General features: G+C 39.5%; 1 protein-coding gene across 5 annotated transcripts in view; it reads right to left on the bottom strand.

Moving 5' to 3' along the window:
• Positions 1-23,767, bottom strand: part of CTNNA2 (catenin alpha 2) — a 1,049,032-nt gene that overhangs the window by 100,981 nt on the left and 924,284 nt on the right. For all 5 annotated transcript variants that reach the window (XM_065891313.1, XM_065891311.1, XM_065891310.1 and 2 more), the window contains 2 exons: positions 3,731-3,823; positions 2,981-3,137 (listed from right to left, as the gene is read on the bottom strand). In XM_065891313.1, coding sequence (XP_065747385.1) covers positions 2,981-3,137; positions 3,731-3,823 — 250 coding nt within the window. The remainder of the gene's footprint in view (positions 1-2,980; positions 3,138-3,730; positions 3,824-23,767) is intronic.

Consider the following 23,767-nt stretch of genomic DNA (forward strand, 5'->3'; position numbering starts at 1 on the left):
AGACATTATGGGATTGAGTTAACAGCTTTTTCAGATCTTAGATGCCTGCTATTTTGTGAGCCAAACCCAAGAATTCAACTGTTATGTGATTAATGCCAGGATGCTCATTTTAAGACACTATTAAAAATTTTAGTTTTTGCCCAGTGGGAAAAGTTTAAGTGTTCTAATACAGCCATTTCATTTTTTTCTATAAGCCCAGACTACATCTGAAAATTGGTTTTGCTCCTGTAATGTTAGTAGCTCCCCAAACTTGCTGCTTTTCATATGGACAAATTAAGCACTCAGACACACAAGTTCAGGTAGCATGAAAAAAAAAAAAAAAAGGAAAGAAAGCAAAACAAAACTATCTCTTAAAAAAAATCCTTTCTGTTGTTGTTTTCAAAATAGAGTTTCCTGCCAGAATAGATATTCCCTTAAGAAGAAACTGATAGATACATAAAGTGTCATTAATGCCATTTCAAAATATCTCCTGGGCCAACCTTGCAATTTACTGATGCAAATGTTTTGGCTCCAGCTCGGAGAGGAGATGAGTAGTTTCCCCAACTATCGGGCTGTATCTACAGTCTACTAGCAGGACAGAGTGGCCTGTGTCATTATTTGTCAAGCCCATCTATGGAAAGGTGCCTGCCGCCTCCGATTGTCAAGTCCAAAGGCATGCTCTAGCAGGTCCTGCCAAGGCTGGCTCCCTGACAGTGCCTGTTCATTTTCCTGTCATGGCATGCCACGGCGCTTGTACCACTGGGGTTGGACTGCACAGTGTTATCAGCGGAAGCCAAATCCTTTTCTTGTTGCTGGTAATAATGAGATGCACAAAGGAATAGCAGGGAGAAAGGTGGCAGAGAGGCATATCCGGTGGAAGAAAATTAAGAAAAGCTTTGCACTACTGAAACAGTCTGAGATAAGACCTCCTAAACTTGCTTTTCTCTACCCTCAGAAATTTTCATATATGCATTTAAAGAAAAGGAGAAGTTGGGAAAGCTTTAAGTTCTGAAATGATTCCTCTTTGAAAAAGGTAGTATATGGATATTTTCTATTCAATTGTAGATAGAAGGGGAATAGCATAAGATTTCCAGGTGCTGTTAGGATTGCTGTGTGAGATCTGAGGCTGGTTGGAGAGTCCCCCTGCCCCTTTTGGGGACCCCTATAGTCATCTTGGCAAAGACTGACTAGATACAAGAAAAATGCTCAGTCCTGGTGTCCGTCCTTCTGTTCCCCACCACTCAAATCCCCAATATGTCTATCCAAACAATTTCTAAGAACCTTATGAAAGATACATTTCTTGCATATCTTTTATGTTGTTAGGACTCACGCATCAGTGAAGCAAAAATCCCAGGAATGGCAACACATTGAGTTTTTTATCAGCCAACCCCTGGATATGGGTATGTTTAAATGAATAGTTGCTTTGACAAGTCATCAAAAACAAAGCACTTTGGGAATGAAGAATAAGACAGGTTTCCAAGAGGGAAGAGAGAGTGGAATGGTGGTACCAGAGGGGATGGCGAGGTTTGAGGGGGTGGGGAAGGAGCTGCAATGAAAACTGGAAACATCAAAGGCAAATTCCCTTCTATCTAGACTTACTGAGAACTATATAGATTCTGGAAAGAGGATAGCTGGATTTTAATTATACCTCTTCCAAGTTACCTACCTCTCAGTGCCTTACTTTTCTCAAAGGAAGGCTCAGAATAGTGATGCCTATCTTATAAAACTTTGGTGTGAATTAAACCAAATAGCAGAAAGTCAGACAAATTATAGATACTGAGCACGTGTTCACTCGTTTTTCCCATATCCTTTGCCCTGCCCTCCATGATTTCAAAGTTGGCTTTTCCATCATCCATCAGATCTACAGATTCAACTATGCTGTTCTCAGACAAGCTTTAAACACAAGCCCCCAGTGGGAAATTCATTGTCAGTTTCTTGGTGAAAGGAAAGACTGCAACTAGAGAAAAGTTTCTAAATACACTAAGCCTCCTGCAGAAATCCCTTCCACACTGTTGCAGTCAGAGGCCCTGTCTCTCTGGATCCCACCAGCTGTGCTGCAACCCCTCCCTCTCAGACCTCAGTAAGTCCTGGTCAAGGCTAGGGCACACCTGAGCTGTCAGGTGTGAGTCCCATATGCCTGTGGGTAGAGTCAACACCTGGTCAATTTGAATTTTCAAGCGTCACTTGGTTATTTTAATGCCTCGCAATCCTCCCCCATGCCTCCCATAGAGACTTTTCCAGGTGAATTGGGTCAAGTGTGTTTAGTCAAATGTGTTTGGAAAAAGGCCCATTAGCTGGCGGTAGCCAAATTTGAAACAGCATTGATGAGCCCCGTTAAAGGTCAAATTGATTACATGGTTACTCAAATGTGCCAACATCCTTCAGTCTGGCTTCATTTACAAAGAAGAAAGTTACAATTTCCAGTGATGACTAGTTACTTTCTCTCACTTCTTTCCACAACCTCATGGTCAAGTGCTCAAAGCCTCAATAGCTCCCAAGTACCTTCTAATGGGCTCATTCTGTGGCTAACATTTCTTCCCAGCTTATCACAAACCTGGGTAACTTCACTTATTGAGGGAAAAAACCTTAACGCAGCCAAATTGGGATAACTCATTGTTTTTTTGATTTTTAAACATAACCAGTCTCATAACCCATACCCTTTTTTAGATGGATGTCAGATGCATCAAAGGCCATCCTATTTTAAAAACTCCAGGAAGTAAAAAGGAGGCTAACTCTACTTAAATAATCTGTTCAGGTTTCTAATATCTTGATCAGAAATTTGTGTTTTCTCCCCAAATGCTTTGGCTCAGTGTCTTGAAATAATGTGCACAGCAGAGAAGAATTTTCAAGAGGGTGTTACAATTACAGTTGCAGAGATGATTGACAGCTCAAGGGCCAAGGAGAGCACTTGAAACACAGACCCATGACATTTGAAACATATTCCTCATCTCATCTTGTTCTCTTCCTTCGGCTGCCTTGTAAGGGGCCCGTTTGTGATTACCTGAGACAGAAAGGAAGTCATCCACTGAGGTGATGTCATCCACAGCCTCTGTCAGCACTCGGACCTGCTTTTCCCACTGGTCTTTGAAGACATCCATATTGTCCTGAGCAACTTTGCTCTGTGGCCGGGCAGCCAGTGTGAGAGCGGCATTGATGACCTATTTGTTAGAAACAATCCAGGGACATATTGACCACACTCTTTGAAAGAGGAACAAGCAGGTCAAAGATCATGTTGAAATCCTGGACCCTGCAGCTTCCACAGATAAGTGGGTTCCCAGTGTTTGGAAGGACAATCAAAACATGAAGCTTAAAGTAGGTTATCAACTACTAATAATTTTTGTTTGCTTTTCTTCTTTTTGTAAGATATAGGTTTCAAAAAGTGCTTACTGGACAAAGCCTACTTAGCACAGATGTGGCAGAAATAGAAGTTTTGTTCTACATGCGCAAGCATACAATTTAGTGGTTGAGACACTAAAGGTAAATAGATACGGAGCATTGAAATAACAGTCCAAGACAAATAGAAGAAAGTGAATAGGAGTGGAAAAGAGAATAATCGCCACAGTAATTCTGAAGAGACTGGAATAGTTTGAAGTTCTTTTTGAGAAAGGCAGAACCTGAAATGGCCCATGAATGTTGGGTAGCACTTTCCAGTGAGAGGAAAGAGGGCAAGGCAAGGAAATGAGTGACATGAGGGCTGAAGCGTAGAAGATCTGAAATATCAGGCTTTGGAAACAAAGTAAATGAGGCTTACCTGGGGACACAGGCTGTCAATCTGGGTGGCTGCCATCCGAACTAATTTCACCCCTTCTTCATTGTTGGAGATGGAACAGGCCAAATTGGCAACCTGTATTGAAGAGCATTTGAATGAAAATGATGTTGGGACCAAGGGAAAATACACTGTTGCCTGACCTTGTACCTTCCCTGGAGAGCGCCACATCCAGGAGAATCCTTTCAGAAATGAGATGAAGGGACCCTTCTGTATTAAACCAAATATTGCTAAGTCTTCTGTCTGTAGGCATTTCTATCAGAAAAGCAAGGTGTTAATAACAAATCATTGCTTCAAGATTCTTGAGCACACACAATAATGTATTTTAACTGGGTTCTTCTGAACTCTTTCCCCCTCCATCTACACTCTCACTTGAACTCCCTAAGACTCATTATTGAATGCAAAGCATTGTGATTTTGGCCACATCAGTACTAAATTCTGACCAGTGAGAGAGATGCCATAGGCAATGCTTTTGATTTTAAAGAGACCCATAGTAAACTGAAAATTAGTGTCTGTTACCCCAAAGAACCCAAGATCTTCCTGTCACAGTCTGTCAGGAAGATGTCAGTCCAGCAGTAGTCAACTCAAATGCTTTCAGGGGCCAAGCAGTTCTGAAAAGTGTGTAGAAAAGCCTGGTGTAATCCAGTAGGCAGTGGGGGGGAGTGTGCAGCCAATGAGGAGGTGCAAGTCCACTATAAAGGTATTCAAATTTGATTTTTAAAACATATTATACCAGCCAAAACAGCTGAACTGAATTCAAGTTCCCAGGTCAAGCATTTCAATGTTATTCCTTCTCTTCAAGGAGTGAGAATTGGTAATACAAGGCTGGCCTAATTGGCCAAGGTCAACAGCACACAAAGTTATAATCAAAACACTGATCAGTCCCACCAAGCTGATGTCAAGAGGACAGGAGGATGGGGTTTAGAAAGGGCAAAGGAGAAGAGAAGGGCTGCCAGGGCTAGGAGCAGTAAGGCAAGTAGAGTACATGATTAGAAGAGAGAATCCCTAGGAGCCCTGTGGCCACCTGACTTTTTGTATCACTTTTTTGTTCACTTCTGCTCTCCAAAACAAGACTGCCTCCCTACTATGCCTTAATGCTCTGGGAGATTCAAATGCACTGCATATGTGTATAGTTCCTCATGTGAAAGAAACCTTAGTGTGGAACAGGGAGAGCAGCACAGAGCTGGAGATGAGGAGGCTCAACCACTAACCCATTCTGTAAGTCATGTCACATTTGTGATAAGGATTGTTTCCTTATCAGCAAAAGGAGATGGATAGATGGTGATACTAGGGATACTTTCAAAGATGACCTCAATAAATCATTAGTGCAAAGAATCCCATTTTGAAGCTTTTAAGAAAGAACATATTAAGTCTATTACAGTGAGAATATATACTATGAGAAACCACAGATTTAATTCCAAAAGTTATCATGTAGTTTCTTATATTTTATAGTTTACCTTTGATTCTTCAGATAATTTTCACTATGTAACTTAGTTTTCAAAGAGAAAGACAAACATGCCTTTTTATACCCATTCATAGGATACTAAATGCCCAGGGGTATGAGGAGGCTCCTTGGAGGGAGAGCAAGAATGCAGGTTCTCAATTTCAATATTGTCTCCACTCTGCTTTTATATTAATCTTTGTTATATTTGTATTCTACTGTATTTTATATTCCAAACACCTGAATAAGTATGTGACATAGAATTGGTGCTCAATACATGTTTAATGAATTAAAGAGTAACCTTTTAATAGCTTTTGAAAATTGCATATAGTGATTTGGAATACATAATAAGTTAAAGATACTCTTAAAGTTGCTAGTCCTGTAATTTGGCTGGACAAATTTTCACATTACCTTCTAGCAGATGTTTACTAATGTCATGGAGCTAAACAATAGTTCTTACACTCTAGTCCATTGTTTGAGTCCAGAATGCAGTGGCCCCTGTCCATGGTGGCGTGTGAAATCAGGATGGTGTGATGAATTTTTGAGAAAGATATATGTATTTAATTTAAAATTCTGTCTTTTAATCTTAAATTCTTCCCATTTCTGCTGTTGAAAACCTTTTATTTTATGAAATGATGATTTCAGATGATGGTTTTGTTTGCTTTTTATCATCCTTGCTTGGTATGTGACAGAGACTTGAGGTCGCACTTTTCCATTGCAGTGAACAACTGCTAAAGAGTTTGGCATATGACTCTATATAAGGACAACAACATGAAAACTTTAAAATGCTCCAGGAATCAGATCTTGGGTAATATTTGCTTGCATCTTTGTAAGATGAAAAGTAAGAAAATACCAGCACTCTCTATGAGATAAAGGCTCTAGACCAAGTATTAAATGGCTGTTGACATAAAAATATTTATAAATAAGAAAAAGAAAGAGAACCATATATTATGTATCTTTTGATAGAACGACAGAACACTACCTATGAAACGTTCTTGCCAAAAGCAACAACAACAACAAAAACAACAAAACATGAAAATGATCAGCCTTAGGATCGATTCTCAATTTACAGAAATCGAAGAGACAAACATGTAAAATAAAACCACATGGATGCCATCATGAAAATCCTGATGGTGATAACTAGTAGAAAAAAGTCAGACCTTTATAGATCCTGAATAGACAAATAAACCATTATATAAATAACCATAAATATTTAAATGAATTTTTATATATATGTACATTGTAAAACAATGAAAGAAATTTAAAATTCACTAAATATTTGATGATATTAAGGGGTTAATGTTTAAAATACCCTAGTAATAATTCAGTTATTTTATTTAACGTGTCTATAGCTTTTATATATGTTTTTTTATGTAATGTTTTAAAATACCTTAGTAATACTTCAGTTAAGTGTCCATAGCCATATACACACACACACACACACACACACACACACACACACACACACACACATATATATCGAGATGCTTATGGATGAAATGATATGTTTGGGATTTGCTTCACAGTTATTTAGGGTAGGGGAAATGGGTGGAGGTATAGAAAAAATGACTGGCTATTAGTTCAGAATGGTCGAAGCTGTGTGATACTGTATGATGGTTCATTATACAGGCTCTACTTTAAGATATGCTTGAAATTTTCCATAATAAAAGTGTTTTTTTTTAATGCAGTAACTACAATCTATTATATCACCAGCTCTGATAAAATACTTTCTTGCACTTGTATGAGTCTCAAGGGAGCCTAGTATAAGTCAGGGAGAAGCCTGAGTATGGTTTAGAGGTAAGGCTTGCAGACAGCAGAAGAGTGTCAGCCTAAGCACAGAAGGGAATACTGTAATGGCTTGTATAAGACACAGAGGTGGCTCTCCAGACCACACAGTCTCCTGCACATGCTGGTGGCAGGTCCCCAGGCAGGTCCCTGGGAATGATGGGGCTGAGAAGAACTGGGCTCTTGTGTGAGGGAGATGCCAACCAGTAACTTCCACATTGTGATAAAAAACAAACAACCAAAATTTTTTTTGTATCCTTTGAAATGTTTCTTCATCCTTTGTTTAATAAACTCTATTATGGCTCAGATCTAGTGTGGGGACTTCATTGCACAACAGAATCATAGTAGGGGAATAGTGCTAGCAACACTTAGCAAAAATAAAGAAGTGACAACTCCCAATAGTTCTTCAATTACTTATTCTCTTTAATTTACTGATTTATAAATCCTAAAGCCTGGTAACCTCCACTCTGAAATGTACTCCTGCTGTTTAAGTCTACTTAAAATCAGAATTTCATTTACCTTGTGTTATATTCTACAACATTCTGAAAATATTTCCAACACGATGCTAAGGATTTCACTATCTCCAAAGGCAAGCTTCTGTATTTTAAACTGGTCATGGACACAATCCAAATTCCTATCTTCCTTGTTTTCCTTTGGCTTGCCTTTGTGTTTCTCACTGGACTCATTGACGTCATGGTGACTCTGAACATGGTTTTATATATTGTGATTTTGAGAACTCTGGCAGCAAACACTAAGTTTCAGTCTTGAGGCAGCTCCTAATCAAAAATGCAGCTTGAAATGCCAGTGAATATTTCAACACCAGTACAAGGCTACTGCACACAGTAGGTACTTACTGATTGATTTCAACTACCTGTTCTTTAACTACAGCTCTTATGTTACGATATCAGAAACTCTTTGGTGAAATAAAATGTCCTATGTTTCAAATCACAATATTTTCTCCTTTTAAAAAAAAATTTGGCATGATAGTCTTCCTAAGGGGGGGAGGAGGGGAAGAGAATAGGAGAATAGAATCATGAGACATTAGAAAAAAATTAATTGGAGTAAAAAAATGAACAATATACCATTAATAGATCAGTGTTATGAGACTGCAAACCAAAATTGAGTGATATGATTATATTTACTAGAATTTTGAAACCTGCTTGAATCAACTAAATAGGTAACATTTACAGGCTGGGGCTGGCCTCTGCTTTCTCCACTCTTGAATTGTTTACAACTTAGCTCAGGCAACAAGAGTCAATTGCCTTCCTGGGGGCTCAAAAAACAATAAAGTCTATCATTAACTATTAAATGTTGGGCTATTTAGATTGATTTATGATTTCTGAAAGTGACTAGGCCATGAGTAAATGTGGCATAGCTCCTTGGTGAGCTAATTGCACTAAATTTCCCAAGACTCTCTCAGGAAAGGGAACCCTCCTCCATGACTTCTGAGAGCATAATGGATTTGGGGAAGTAAAAGCTAAAAAGACTGGGCCAAGTCTTCTATCCTTGACTTAGGTGCCTTAAAAACTGGTTACCTTGGGGGAAAGAAGGAAGCTTAGCAGCCTTAGCTAAGTTGTATGCTGCTGACTATAAGAGCTTTAAGGGTTCAAAAAAGAAATGATCAGTACTCCTGGCTGGGAATCAAGTAAACACATCATGAAGAGGTAAGATATCCATCTTATAATGCTTTTCTGATTCCCTGATTAGAGCAATTTTCTGGATGCTCAAAGACTATGATATTTTTCACTCTTCTGGAGGCACACTGGGTAAATAGATAAATCAAACAATAATATCATTAGCAGTTTTAGAAAGACAATAAACTATCAGGGAGAGCTGATGCTGATTCTCCTAAGAAAGGAACTTGCTCCTTAAACCGAATCTGTATGATTGGCATCCATTCCTGAACACTTTAATCATCACCATAGCTGACCAAGAACAGATAAGAGATATTCCAGGGACACTGATGGCAGAGATAAAAGTGACAAAATCAAGAATGTGTGGAGTCCTCATAAAAATACATTGTAATTTTTAAAAATGCAAGATGTTTTCAATCAAACACATGTACCAAAAAACACCCACAGCTCGAAGTTCCTCATGAACAGAACACTGTAGCTATCAAATTTGTTTTTTGTTCCTTGCTGTTGATCTATTTTATTTTGGTTTTTATTATTTTTTATTTTTTTAAAAAAATTATTGGAGTATAGTTGATTTAAAATGTGTTAGAAAAGAATAAAATACCTAGGAATAAACCTACCTAAGGAGACAAAAGACCTGTATGCAGAAAACTATAAGACACTGATGAAAGAAATTAAAGATGGGGGGACCGTGAAGATGGCGGAAGAGTAAGACGCGGAGATCGCTTTCCTCCCCACGGATACACCAGAAATACATCTACACGTGGAACAACTCCTACAGAACACCTACTGAAGGCTGACAGAAGACCTCAGACCTCCCAAAAGGCAAGAAACTCCCCACGTACCTGAGTAGGGCAAAAGAAAAAAAGAAAAAACAGAGACAAAAGAATAAGGACGGCACCTGCACCAGTGGGAGGGAACTGTGAAGGAGGAAAAGTTTCCACACACTAGGAAGCCCCTCCGCGGGCGGAGACTACGGGAGGCGGAGGGGGGAGCTTCGGAACCGCGGAGTAGTGCACAGCGACAGGTGTGGAGGGCAAAGCGGGGAGATTCCTGCACAGAGGATGGTGCCGACCGGCACTCACCAGCCCGAGAGGCTTGTCTGCTCACCCGCCAGGGCGGGCGGGGCTGCGAGCTGAGGCTCAGGTTTCGGTTTTGGACGGAGCTCAGGGAGAGGACTGGGGTTGGCGGCTTGAACATAGCCTGAAGGGGTTGGTGCGCCACGACTAGCCGGGAGGGAGTTCGGGGAAAAGCCTGCACCTGCCGAAGAGGCAAGAGACTTTTTCTTCCCTCTTTGTTTCCTGGTGCGCGAGGAGAGGGGTTTAAGAGCGCTGCTTAAAGGAACTCCAGAGACGGGCGCGAGCCGCGGGTAAAAGCGCGAACCCCAGAGACGGGCGCGAGCCGCGGCTAAAAGCGCGGACCCCAGAGACGGGCGGGAGACGCTAAGGCTGCTGCTGCCGCCACCAAGGGGCCTGTGTGCGAGCACAAGTCACTCTCCACAACCCTCTTCCGCGGAGCCTGTGCAGCCCGCCACTGCCAGTTTCCCGGGATCCAGGGACAACTTCCCGGGGAGAACGCATGGCGGGCCTCAGGCTGGTGCAACGTCACGCCGGCCTCTGCCGCAACGTTATGCCGCCTCTGCTGCCGCAGGCCCGCCCCGCACGCAGTGCCCCTCCTTCCCCCCCCCCCCAACCCCTGGCCTGAGTGACCCGGAGCCCCCGAATCAGCAGCTCCTTTAACCCCGTCCTGTCTGAGCAAAAAACAGACGCCCTCCAGCGACCTACACGCAGAGGCAGGGCCAAATCCAAAGCTGAGCTCCTGTGAGCTGTGAGAACAAAGAAGAGAAAAGGAAATCTCTCCCACCAGCCACAGAAGCAGCGGATTAAAGCTCCACAATCAACTTGATGTGCCCTGCATCTGTGGAATACCTGAATAGACAAGGAATGATCCCAAATTGAAGAGGTGGAATTTAGGAGCGAGATCTATGATTTTTTTCCCTTTTCCTCTTTTTGTGAATGTGTACGTGTATGCTTCTGTGTGAGATCTTGTCTGTATACTCTTGCTTCCACCATTTGTCCTAGGGCTCTATCCGTCCATGGTTCTTTTAAACATTTTTTTTCTTAATAATTAATTTTAAATGTAATAACTTGATTATACTTTACCTACATTCTTTCTTTCTTTCTTTCCTTCCTTCCTTCCCTCCTTTAGACAACGAATCACCCCAAATTGAGGAGGTGGTCTCTGAGAGCAAGATTTATGATTTTTCCCCCTTTACCTCTTTTTGTGAAGGTGTATGTGTATGCTTCTGTGTAAGATTTTCTCTGTATAGCTTTGCTACCAACATTTGTCCTAAGGTTCCATCCGTCACTTTTTTTTTTCTAAATATTTTTAAATTCAATAACTATATTATACTTTATTTTATTTTTACTGTATCTTCTTTCTTTCTGTCTTTTATCCTTCTTTCCCTCCTTCCTTCCTTCCTCCCTCCCTCCCTCCCTCCTTTCTTTCCTTCTTTGCTTCTTCCTTCCTTCCTTTCCTCCTTTCCTTCTTTCTTTCCTCATACTTCTACTAATTCTCTCTACATTTTCTCCCTTTTATTCTGAGCCGTGTGGATGAAAGGCTCTTGGTGCTCCAGCCAGGAGTCAGGGCTCTGCCTCTGAGGTGGGAGAGCCAACTTCAGGACACTGGTGAACAAGAGACCTCCCAGCCCCACATAATATTAAACGGCAGAAATCTCCCAGAGACCTCCATCTTAACACCAGCACCCAGCTTCACTCAACGACCAGCAAGCCACAGTGCTGGACAACGTATGCCAAACAACTAACAAAACAGGAACACAACCCCACCCATTAGCAGAGAGGCTGCCTAAAATCATAATAAGGCCACAGACACCCCAAAACACACCACCAGACGTGAACCTGCCCACTAGAGAGACAAGATCCAGCCTCATCCACCACAACACAGGCACTAGTCCCCTCCACCAGGAAGCATACACAACCCACTGAAACAACCTTAGCCCCTGGAGACAGACATCAAAAACAACGGGAACTATGAACGTGCAGCCTGCATAAAGGAGACCCCAAACACAGTAAGATAAGCAAAATCAGAAGACAGAAAAACACACAGCAGATGAAGGAGCAAGATAAAAATGCACCAGACCTAACAAATGAAGAGGAAATAGGCAGTCTACCTGAAAAAGAATTCAGAATAATGATAGTAAGGATGATCCGAAATCTTGGAAGTAGAATGGACAAAATGCAAGAAACAGTTAACAAGGACCTAGAAGAAATAAAGATGAAACAAGCAACGATGAACAATGCAATAAATGAAATTAAAAGTACCCTAGATGGGATCAATAGCAGAATAACTGAGGCAGAGGAACGGATAAGTGACCTGGAAGATAAAGTAGTGGAAATAACTACTGCAGAGCAGAATACAGAAAAAAGAATGAAAAGAACTGAGGACAGTCTCAGAGACCTCTGGGACAACATTAAACACACCAACATTCGAACTATAGGGGTTCCAGAAGAAAAAGAGAAAAAGAAAGGGACTGAGAAAATATTTGAAGAGATTATAGTTGAAAACTTCCCTAATATGGGAAAGGAAATAGTTAATCAAGTCCAGGAAGCACAGAGAGTCCCATACAGGATAAATCCAAGGGGAAATACACCAAGACACATATTAATCAAACTGTCAAAAATTAAATACAAAGAAAGCATATTAAAAGCAGCAAGGGAAAAACAACAAATAACACACAAGGGAATCCCCATAAGGTTAACAGCTGATCTCTCAGCAGAAACCTTACAAGCCAGAAGGGAGTGGCAGGACATACTGAAAGTGATGAAGGAGAAAAACCTGCAACCAAGACTACTCTACCCAGCAAGGATCTCATTCACATTTGATGGAGAAATTAAAACCTTTACAGACAAGCAAAAGCTGAGAGAGTTCAGCACCACCAAACCACCTTTACAGCAAATGCTAAAGGAACTTCTCTAGACAAGAAATATAAGAGAAGGAAAAGACCTATAATAACGAACCCAAAACAATATAGAAAATGGGAATAGGAACATACATATCGATAATTACCTTAAATGTAAATGGATTAAATGCTCCCACCAAAAGACACAGATTAGCTGAATGGATACAAAAACAAGACCCTTATATATACTGTCTACAAGAGACCCACTTCAGACCTACAGACACATACAGACTGAAAGTAAGGGGATGGAAAAAGATATTCCATGCAAATGGAAACCAAAAGAAAGCTGGAGTAGCAATTCTCATATCAGACAAAATAGACTTTAAAATAAGGACTATTAAAAGAGACAAACAAGGACACTACATAATGATCAAGGGATCGATCCAAGAAGAAGATATAACAATTGTAAATATTTATGCACCCAACATAGGATCACCTCAATACATAAGGCAAATACTAACAGCCATAAAAGGGGAGATCGACAGTAACACATTCATAGTAGGGGACTTTAACACCCCACTTTCACCCATGGACAGATCATCCAAAATGAAAATAAATAAGGAAACACAAGCTTTAAATGATACATTAAACAAGATGGACTTAATTGATATTTATAGGACACTCCATCCAAAAACAACAGAATACACATTTTTCTCAAGTGCTCATGGAACATTCTCCAGGATAGATCATATCTTGGGTCACAAATCAGGCCTTGGTAAATTTAAGAAAACTGAAATTGTATCAAGTATCTTTTCCGACCACAACGCCATGAGACTAGATATCAATTACAGGAAAAGATCTGTAAAAAATACAAACACATGGAGGCTAAACAATACACTACTTAATAATGAAGTGATCACTGAAGAAATCAAAGAGGAAATAAAAAAATACCTAGAAACAAATGACAATGGAGACACAACGACCCAAAACCTATGGGATGCAGCAAAAGCAGTTCTAAGGGGGAAGTTTATAGCAATACAAGCCCACCTTAAGAAGCAGGAAACATCTCGAATAAACAATCTAACCTTGCACCTCAAGCAAATAGAGAAAGAAGAACAAAAAAACCCCAAAGCTAGCAGAAGAAAAGAAATCATAAAAATCAGATCAGAAATAAGTGAAAAAGAAATGAAGGAAACTATAACAAAGATCAATAAAACTAAAAGCTGGTTCTTTGAGAAGATAAACAAAATAGATAAACCACTAGCCAGACTCATCAAGAAAAGGAGAAGACTCAAATCAATAGAATTAGAAATGAAAAAGGAGAAGTAACAACTGACACTGCAGAAATAAAAAAAATCATGAGAGATTACTACAAGCAACTCTATGCCAATAAAATGGGCAATCTGGAAGAAATGGACAAATTCTTAGAAATGCACAACCTGCCAAGACTGAATCAGGAAGAAATAGAAAATATGAACAGACCAATCACAAGCACTGAAATTGAAACTGTGATTAAAAATCTTCCAACAAACAAAAGCCCAGGACCAGATGGCTTCACAGGTGAGTTCTATCAAACGTTTAGAGAAGAGCTAACACCTATCCTTCTCGAACTCTTCCAAAATATAGCAGAGGGAGGAACACTCCCAAATTCCTTCTACGAGGCCACCATCACCTTGATACCAAAACCAGACAAGGATGTCACAAAGAAAGAAAACTACAGGCCAATATCACTGATGAACATAGATGCAAAAATCCTCAACAAAATACTAGCAAACAGAATCCAACAGCACATTAAAAGGATCATACACCATGATCAAGTGGGGTTTATTCCAGGAATGCAAGGATTCTTCAATATACGCAAATCAACCAACGTGATACACCATATTAACAAATTGAAGGAGAAAAACCATATGATCATCTCAATAGATGCAGAGAAAGCTTTCGACAAAATTCAACACCCATTTATGATAAAAACCCTGCAGAAAGTAGGCATAGAGGGAACTTTCCTCAACATAATAAAGGCCATATATGACAAGCCCACAGCAAACATCATCCTCAATGGTGAAAAACTGAAAGCATTTCCACTAAGATCAGGAACAAGACAAGGTTGCCCACTCTCACCACTTTTATTCAACATAGTTTTGGAAGTTTTAGCCACAGCAATCAGAGAAGAAAAGGAAATAAAAGGAATCCAAATCGGAAAAGAAGAAGTAAAGCTGTCACTGTTTGCAGATGACACGATACTATACATAGAGAATCCTAAAGATGCTACCAGAAAACTACTAGAGCTAATCAATGAATTTGGTAAAGTAGCAGGATACAAAATTAATGCACAGAAATCTCTAGCATTACTATATACTAATGATGAAATATCTGAAAGTGAAATCAAGAAAACACTCCCATTTACCGTTGCAACAAAAATAATAAAATATCTAGGAATAAACCTACCTAAGGAGATGAAAGACCTGTATGCAGAAAATTATAAGACACTGATGAAAGAAATTAAAGATGATACAAATAGATGGAGAGATACACCATGTTCTTGGATGGGAAGAATCAACATTGTGAAAATGACTCTACTACGTAAAGCAATCTACAGATTCAATGCAATCCCTATCAAACTACCAGTGGCATTTTTCACAGAACTAGAACAAAAAATTTTGCAATTTGTATGGAAACACAAAAGACCCCGAATAGCCAAAGCAATCTTGAGAACGAACAAAGGAGCTGGAGGAATCAGGCTCCCTGACTTCAGACTATACTACAAAGGTACAGTAATCAAGACATTATGGTACTGGCACAAAAACAGAAAGATATATCAATGGAACAGGATAGAAAGCCCAGAGATAAACCCAGGCACATATGGACACCTTATCTTTGATAAAGGTGGTAGGAATGTACAGTGGAGAAAGGACAGCCTCTTCAATAAATGGTGCTGGGAAAACTGGACAGGTACATGTAAAAGTATGAGATTAGATCACTCCCTAACACCATACACAAAAATAAGCTCAAAATGGATTAAAGACCTAAATGTAAGGCCAGAAACTATCAAACGCTTAGAGGAAAACATAGGCAGAACACTCTATGACATAAATCCCAGCAAGATCCTTTCTGACCCACCTCCTACAGTAATGGAAATAAAAACAAAAATAAACAAATGGGACCTAATGAAACTTCAAAGCTTTTGCATAGCAAAGGAAACCATAAACAAGACCAAAAGACAACCCTCAGAATGGGAGAAAATATTTGCAAAAGAAGCAACTGACAAAGGATTAATCTCCAAAATTTACAAGCAGCTCATGCAGCTCAATAACAAAAATACAAACAACCCAATCCAAAAATGGGCAGAAGACCTAAATAGACATTTCTCCAAAGAAGATATACAGAATGCCAACAAACACATGAAAGAATGCTCAACATCATTAATCATTAGAGAAATGCAAATCAAAACTACAATGAGATATCATCTCACACCAGTCAGAATGGCCATCATCAAAAAATCTAGAAACAATAAATGCTAGAGAGGATGTGGAGAAAAAGGAACACTCTTGCACTGCTGGTGGGAATGTGAATTGGTTCAGCCACTATGGAGAACAGTATGGAGGTTCCTTAAAAAACTACAAATAGAACTACCATATGACCCAGCAATCCCACTACTGGGCATATACCCTGAGAAGACCAAAATTCAAAAAGAGTCATGTACCAAAATGTTCATTGCAGCTCTATTTACAATAGCCCGGAGATGGAAACAACCTAAGCACCCATCATCGGATGAATGGATAAAGAAGATGTGGCACATATATACAATGGAATATTACTCAGCCTTAAAAAGAAATGAAATTGAGCTATTTGTAATGAGATGGATAGACCTAGAGTCTGTCACACAGAGTGAAGTAAGTCAGAAAGAAAAAGACAAATACCGTATGCTAACACATATATATGGAATTTAAGGGAAAAAAAAATGTCATGAAGAACCTGGGGGTAAGACAGGAATAAAGACGCAGACCTACTGGAGAACGGACTTGAGGATATGGGGAGGGGGAAGGGTGAGCTTTGACAGGGCGAGAGAGAGTCATGGACATATACACACTATCAAACGTACTAAGGTAGATAGCTAGGGGGAAGCAGCCGCAAGGCACAGGGATATTAGCTCGGTGCTTTGTGACAGCCTGGAGGGATGGGATAGGGAGAGTGGGAGGGAGGGAGATGCAAGAGGGAAGACATATGGGAACATATGTATATGTATAACTGATTCACTTTGTTATAAAGCAGAAACTAACACACCATTGTAAAGCAATTATACCCCAATAAAGATGTTTTTTTAAAAAAAAAAGAAATTAAAGATGATACAAATGGATGGAAAGATATACCGTTTTCTTGGATTGGAAAAAACAACATTGTGAAAATGACTATATGACCCAAAGCAATCTACAGATTCAATGCAATCCCTATCAAACTATCAATGGCATTTTTCACAGAACTTGAACAAAAAATTTCACAATTTGTATGGAAACACAAAAGACCCCGAATAGCCAAAACAATCTTGAAAAAGAAAAACAGAGCTGGAGGAATCAGGCTCCTGAACTTCAGAATATACTACAAAGCTACAGTAATCAAGAAACTATTGTACTGGCACAAAAACAGAAACATAGATCAATGGAACAGGATAGAAAGCCCATAGATAAACCCACACACATATGGTCACCTTATCTTTGATAAAGGAAGCAAGAGTATACAAGGGAGAAAAGACAGCCTCTTCAATAGGTGTGCTGGGAAAATTGTACAGCTTACATGTAAAAGAACGAAATTAGAACACTTCCTAACACCATACACAAAAATAAACTCAAAATGGATTAAAGACCTAAATGTAAGGCCAGACATAATAAAACTCTTAGAGGAAAACAGGAAGAACACTCTATGACATAAATCACAGCAAGATCCTTTTTGACTCACTTCCTAGAGAAATGGAAAGAAAAATAAACAAATGCGACCTATGAAACTTAAAAGCTTTTGCACAGCAGAGGAAACCATAAAAAAGACAAAAAGACAACACGCAGAATGGAAGAAAATATTTGCAAATAAGACAACTGACAAAGGATTGATTTCAAAAATATATAAGCAGCTCATGCAGCTCAATATCAAGAAAACAAACAACCCAATCCAAAAATGGGCACAAGACCTAAATAGACATTTCTCCAGAGAAGATATACAGATTGCCAACAAAAACATGAAAAGATGCTCAACGTCACTAATCATTAGAGAAATGCAAATCAAAACTACAATGAGGTATCACCTCACACCACTCAGAATGGCCATCATCAAAAAATCTACAAACAATTAATGCTGGAGAGTGTGTGGAGGAAAGGGAACCCTCTTGCACTGTTGGTGGGAATGTAAATTGATACAGCCACTATGGAGAACAGTATGAAGGTTCCTTAAAAAACTAAAGCTAGAACTACCATATAACCCAGCAATCCTACTACTGGGCATATACCTTGAGAAAACCTTAATACAAAAAGAGTCATGTACCATAATGTTCATTGCAGCACTATTTACAATAGCCTGGACATGGAAGCAACCTAAGTGTCCATCGACAGTTGAATGGATAAAGATGTGGCATATATATACAATGGGATATTACTCAGCCATAAGAAGAAACGAAATTGAATTATTTGTAGTGAGGTGGATGCACCTAGAGTCTGTCATACAGAATGAAGTAAGTCAGAAAGAGAAAGACAAATACTGTATGCTAACACACGTATATGGAATCTAAAAAAAAAAAAAAAAAAATGGTTCTGATGAACCTAGGGCCATGACATGAATAAAGACATAGATGTAGAGAATGGACTTGAGGACATGGGGAGGGGGAAGGGTAAGCTGGGACAAAGTGAGAGAGTGGCATGGACATATATACACTACCAAATATAAAATAGATAGCTAGTGGGAAGAAGCCACATAGCACAGGGAGATCAGCTTCGTGCTTTGCAACCACCTAGAGGGGTGGGATAAGGAGGGTGGGAGGGAGATGCAAGAGGGAGGGGATATGGGAATATACGTATGCATATAGCTGATTCACTTTTTTTTTTTTTTGCGGTACGCGGGCCTCTCACTGTTGTGGCCTCTCCCGTTGCGGAGCAACAGGCTCCGGACGCGCAGGCCCAGCGGCCATGGCTCACGGGCCCAGCCGCTCCGCGGCATGTGGGATCCTCCCACACCGGGGCACGAACCCGTGTCCCCTGCATCGGCAGGCGGACTCTCAACCACTGCGCCACCAGGGAAGCCCTGATTCACTTTTTTATACAGCAGAAACTAACACAATATTGTAAAGCAATTATACTCCAATAAAAGTGTTAAAAAAAACGCAATGAGATATCACCTCAAAAAAAAAAAAATGTTGTGTTACTTTCTGCTGTATAGCAAAGTGAATCAGCCATACATACACATATATCCACTCTTTTAAAATTCTTTTCCCATATAGGTCATTACGGAGTATTGAGAAGGGTTCCCTTTGATACACAGTAGGTCCTTGTTGGTTATCTATTTTATATATAGCAGTGTATATATGTTAATCCCAAACTCCTAATTTATCTCCCCACCTCCAGCTTTCCCCTTGGTAACCGTAAGTTTGTTTTCTATGTCTGTGAGTCTGTTTCTGTTTTGTAAGTAAGTTCATTTGTATCATTTCTTAGATTCCACATATAATTGATATTTTATGATATCTGTCTTTAAGAAAAATTTGGTTTTGTGTGGACATCACAGACAGAAAGTAGCTCTGTCTCAGTAATGCCATAGTCTTGTTTGAACACTTACAAGAATAGCCAAAAATACCTGGAAGGCTGCTCCTTAATTAGACATTAAAAATCTCAGCTATAGTATTTAGGCATTTAACTCCAAAGTGATATGAGGTACATCAGAAAGACAAGAATGTTTTCTTCTTTTCTGGTCCTGGAAATCAAATTACATTCTTAAATATTTGCGGTTCTCTTCAGTTCCAGACACCAGCACATATTCAGTGCATTCAACCTCCACTTTATCATTTCACTAATTTTTACAGCTTCAGGTATCATATGGGTGTTTTAAGAAGAGCACACTATTGAAATAAAGCAGAATAGCAATTCAGAGATTTATAAAGCACTTGCTTCTCATGTTAATATTTCATTATCATCATAAATTTGAGGATAAAATGAACTTATTTACTATTAAAAGGGAATTTATGGAATTTTCAATCACCACAGTCACAAGATCATATGAAACCATAAGGACAAGAGACGATGCCGTGAATTCCGGGCAAATGTTATTCTCTATGATGATCATAGCAATGAAGAGAGCTATGGTCTCAATCTGAAGATTTATTCAGTTACCTGCACTGATACAATTAGGACACAAAATGATGTTAACATATACATGCCTATCTGATACAGAATTTCAAGGTTTCTACAAAACATACCTCCTATATTACAGATGGAGAATTCTTTAATTCAGTAAGAGACAAAGCAATACACTTCCCTGAACTCTGAGAGGCGAGACAGAAGCAGCCGACGTTATGCCAAAGGAATTCAACCTTAAGAAGACAAAGAACTTCCACAGAGATGGACATAGGAGTAGATTTAGTGACCACCTTCACAGCTTGATTGGAGCAGAGCCCGAATGGTCTGGCTGCCCCCAAAAATGTTTGCAACAGCGTCTCTCTTTCACTCTGAGATATTATGAAATCCTTTTAAAATGTAGCTACTTATGATGATAATAAAATGAGCTAATGTTTGTTAAAAAAAAAAAATGTAGCTGCCTCAGACCGAGATGAATTTATCAACCTGATTACCAGTAACTGAGGCTCTGAAGGACTGAAGAGGCTTAGACAACAGGGATAATTTGATCAGGGAAGGACGGCTTAATGGAGGTTGGCAGCTGGGGCAGCATGAAGATGCAGAAGGAGAGGAAAAAATGAGAAACGCTTTTTCTTGCTTTTGTTTTAGAGGACCTCACTGAAGCATCTGACATTCTTGATTATTCTATATGTTTTAATGTTTAAAAATCATATGATGGTCAAGAGGCTGGGCTCTGGAGGCAAGCAGCCTGGGGTTTACATCTTGCCAGCCAAGAAAGGTGCTTTGCCTCTGTGAGCCTCAATTTTTTCAACGATAACACAAACTGGTACTCACAGATATAGAGAACAAACTAGTGGTTACCAGTGGGGAGAGGGAAGAGGAAGCAGAGCAAGATAGGGGTGGGGGAGTAAGAGGTACAGATTATTAGGTATAAAATAAGCTACAAGGATATATTGTATAACACAGGAAATATAGCCAGTATTTTATAATAACTATAAATGAAGTATAACTTTTGAAAATTGTGAATCACTATATTGTACACCTGTAACTTATATAATATTGTATAGTAACTATATTTCAATTAAAAATTCTTCTGTTTTGTAAATAATTTTATTTGTATCTTTTTTAAGAGTCTGCATATAAGCAGTAGCATATGATATTTGTCTTTCTCTGTCTGACTTACTTCACTTAGTATGAGAAACAGACTCATGGACTTAGAGAATGAGTTTATGGTTACCGGGGGAATGGTGTGGAGGGATAGATTGGGAGTTTGGGATTAACATGGACACACTGTTATATTTAAAATAGATAACCAACAATGACCTACTATAAAAAAAAATGCTGATAGAAACAAACAAACAAACATACTGGTGATAAGGTTGAAATGAAAATGGTTACAGTTATTAACCCAGTACCCAGCAAGGATTTGAGAGATATTATTTTCATACTGTGCATTTTATTTAAAGGTCACTATCAAATAAATACTTTAATAATATCAATCACTGGTGCATTCAGCCATTCAAATATTGAGTACCTTAGATGTACCATATAGTGAAGATACAGAGGAGATCAAGTTAAGCATGATTTATATTCCTTAGAGAAGCTTATATTTAAATCAGACAAGTAAATGCATTTTTATAGTTCACATCATGAAGATTACTACAAAGGAAATAAAATGGAGGCAGTGACAGAGAATAAAGGGAGGTCAATTTTATGTGTGATTATTGCATCCTTCAGTTACAATTTTTATAAAGTTACAATCTCAGTATGTACCCTTTCATTACTGCTTAATCTCTTATATTACAAATATTTCCAGTGTCTGTATACTTGTAGTCAATTTTTATAACCGAATAAAATTACCAAATGTTTTCGCTTTATTATTTGGCAAGTCAATTCCCTGTTGCCAGACAGTTAAAGGACTCTCCAATGTTTGCTGTTACTAAAAACAGAGTAACATACATCTTTAGGCATCCAGTTTTCGCTTCTGTCAGAAGTGGACTTTCTGGGTTAGGGAAAATGTTATGGCGCTTGTTTACATATGGCCATGTGCTTGCTGAAAGGTCCCCAGCAAGGCATGATTTATTAACTCTCCAGTGTCACCAGCATTAGCTCTACACTCCTGGACACTGTTTCTCCTTGCCTTCTCGGACACCTCCTCATCTGAATGCCTTTCCAGCCTTCATTCTACAAACCACAAGTATAAGTCGGTATTGCTTAAAAAGTCACTTCATTTTCCCAGCTAGACTGTGAATTCTTGCAGGACAGAGGCCTTCACTACACCTAGTACATAGCTGGGATCACGGGTACTCAATTCTAATTTTTTGAATTTATTAAATCCCACAAATTGCCTTTATGCAGTATAAAGTAGAACACCATTCAACTTGTCATAAACTAGTCATACAAACTAGGAGAGCCCCAAGTTCTACAATCTGGAGTTGCAAGCAAGTATATGTCCTCCATGCCATCCTTTCCACAGTTTATCATCAAATCAGCTTTCAGAAGCTAAGACCAAATGAAACCTATACATCTTGCCACATGGCGCTGGGGAACAGTTTCTTCTTAATCCCACCAGTCTTTGTACCCTTGCTGGCACTTACACACCTGTGAGGACACAAATCTGCATTCCTAGGGCTCCTCAGGGATGCTGAGCAGCCTGTGTTCTCAGGTACACACACACCACTAGCCAATAACTGTTCGCATGCCTCTGCCCAAATTAAAGTGATCAGTCTGCCCCGGTGACTCTAATGAAGGTAATCGCCAGTTCACATTCATGAACAAATTGATGTGCCTGCTTTGTAACTGAATCACTCAGCATAAATCTATACCCTTCACATATAAAAACCTCAGTGGCTTAAAATAATGCAATAAAGCATCACCTAATGCCTTCTTGATGCCTGTTCATCAATAATGTGGTCGTGTGAAAAGGATAGGAGGGACTTAGCATGTGTTATCTAAAATCATGCAATGAATGTAATTCCCTTTTCATTACTATAGACCTTCTGGGATTTTGTTTCCTCCAACCATTTACTGAGAAATTAAGTTAGTACTCTCCACTACTATTTGGTCTCTCAGAGTCTCATGTAAGTAAATAAAATCTTAACGTATTTCCATATAAAACATGTTGACCTTCATATATGTGAGATGAATCCCCCGCTGCCTATGAATGGAGCCAGAGCTTCAGGTTCTGGCTCTAGCAGTGAAGAAGGGATGCACTGAAACACCCAGGGAAGGTTTGAAGAAGATCCAGATAATAAATGAGTACAGCCACTCTGTAGCCTGGTCTTAGACATTTCAAGATGACAAGTGGAGGGGTGGAGTCAAGGCCATAACCACAGTGAGGAGGAAGGACTCTAAGTATCCTAACCAATACTGAACCTGTGACTTCAGCCCTCTTTGCACAGAATTCCAACTTGATGAGGGAAATAGAAATCCCTACTTCCTCCACTTTATACTCCAGGGTTTGTTTTCTTTGGGGGGAGGTGCCTCCACCAATTAAATGCTTAGCAATCAGCCAAGGTTCAGTTCAAGGTCCACAAGTCCATGAAGACGTCCCATTCATACTGGCCAATAAAAATAGATCTCTCTTCTAAACCTTTTCAAGCTTACTACCTGCCTTACTGGTGGCTACTTTCCGCAGACTGTTGTTTAATTCATTACTTGTTGTATGTGCAGATGGATGGATGGGTACATACAGAATTAACTATGCAGATACACATAGATATTGTACATCTTCAATTCAATTTCAACCTCCTTGAGAATAATGGTTGTGTTTTATTCATCCTCGTGGCCCCTCTGGTTCCCTGTACGAGATTTCACACACAACAGGTATGAATGTGGTTCCAGGGCAGCCTCCCTATCCTGGATGTTTTCTTACCTCCTGCCCCTGCCTGCACTTACCTCTATTGAGTCCTATACCCT

The sequence above is a fragment of the Phocoena phocoena genome, chromosome 14 (genome assembly GCF_963924675.1).
Source record: "Phocoena phocoena chromosome 14, mPhoPho1.1, whole genome shotgun sequence".
NCBI lineage: Eukaryota > Metazoa > Chordata > Mammalia > Artiodactyla > Phocoenidae > Phocoena > Phocoena phocoena.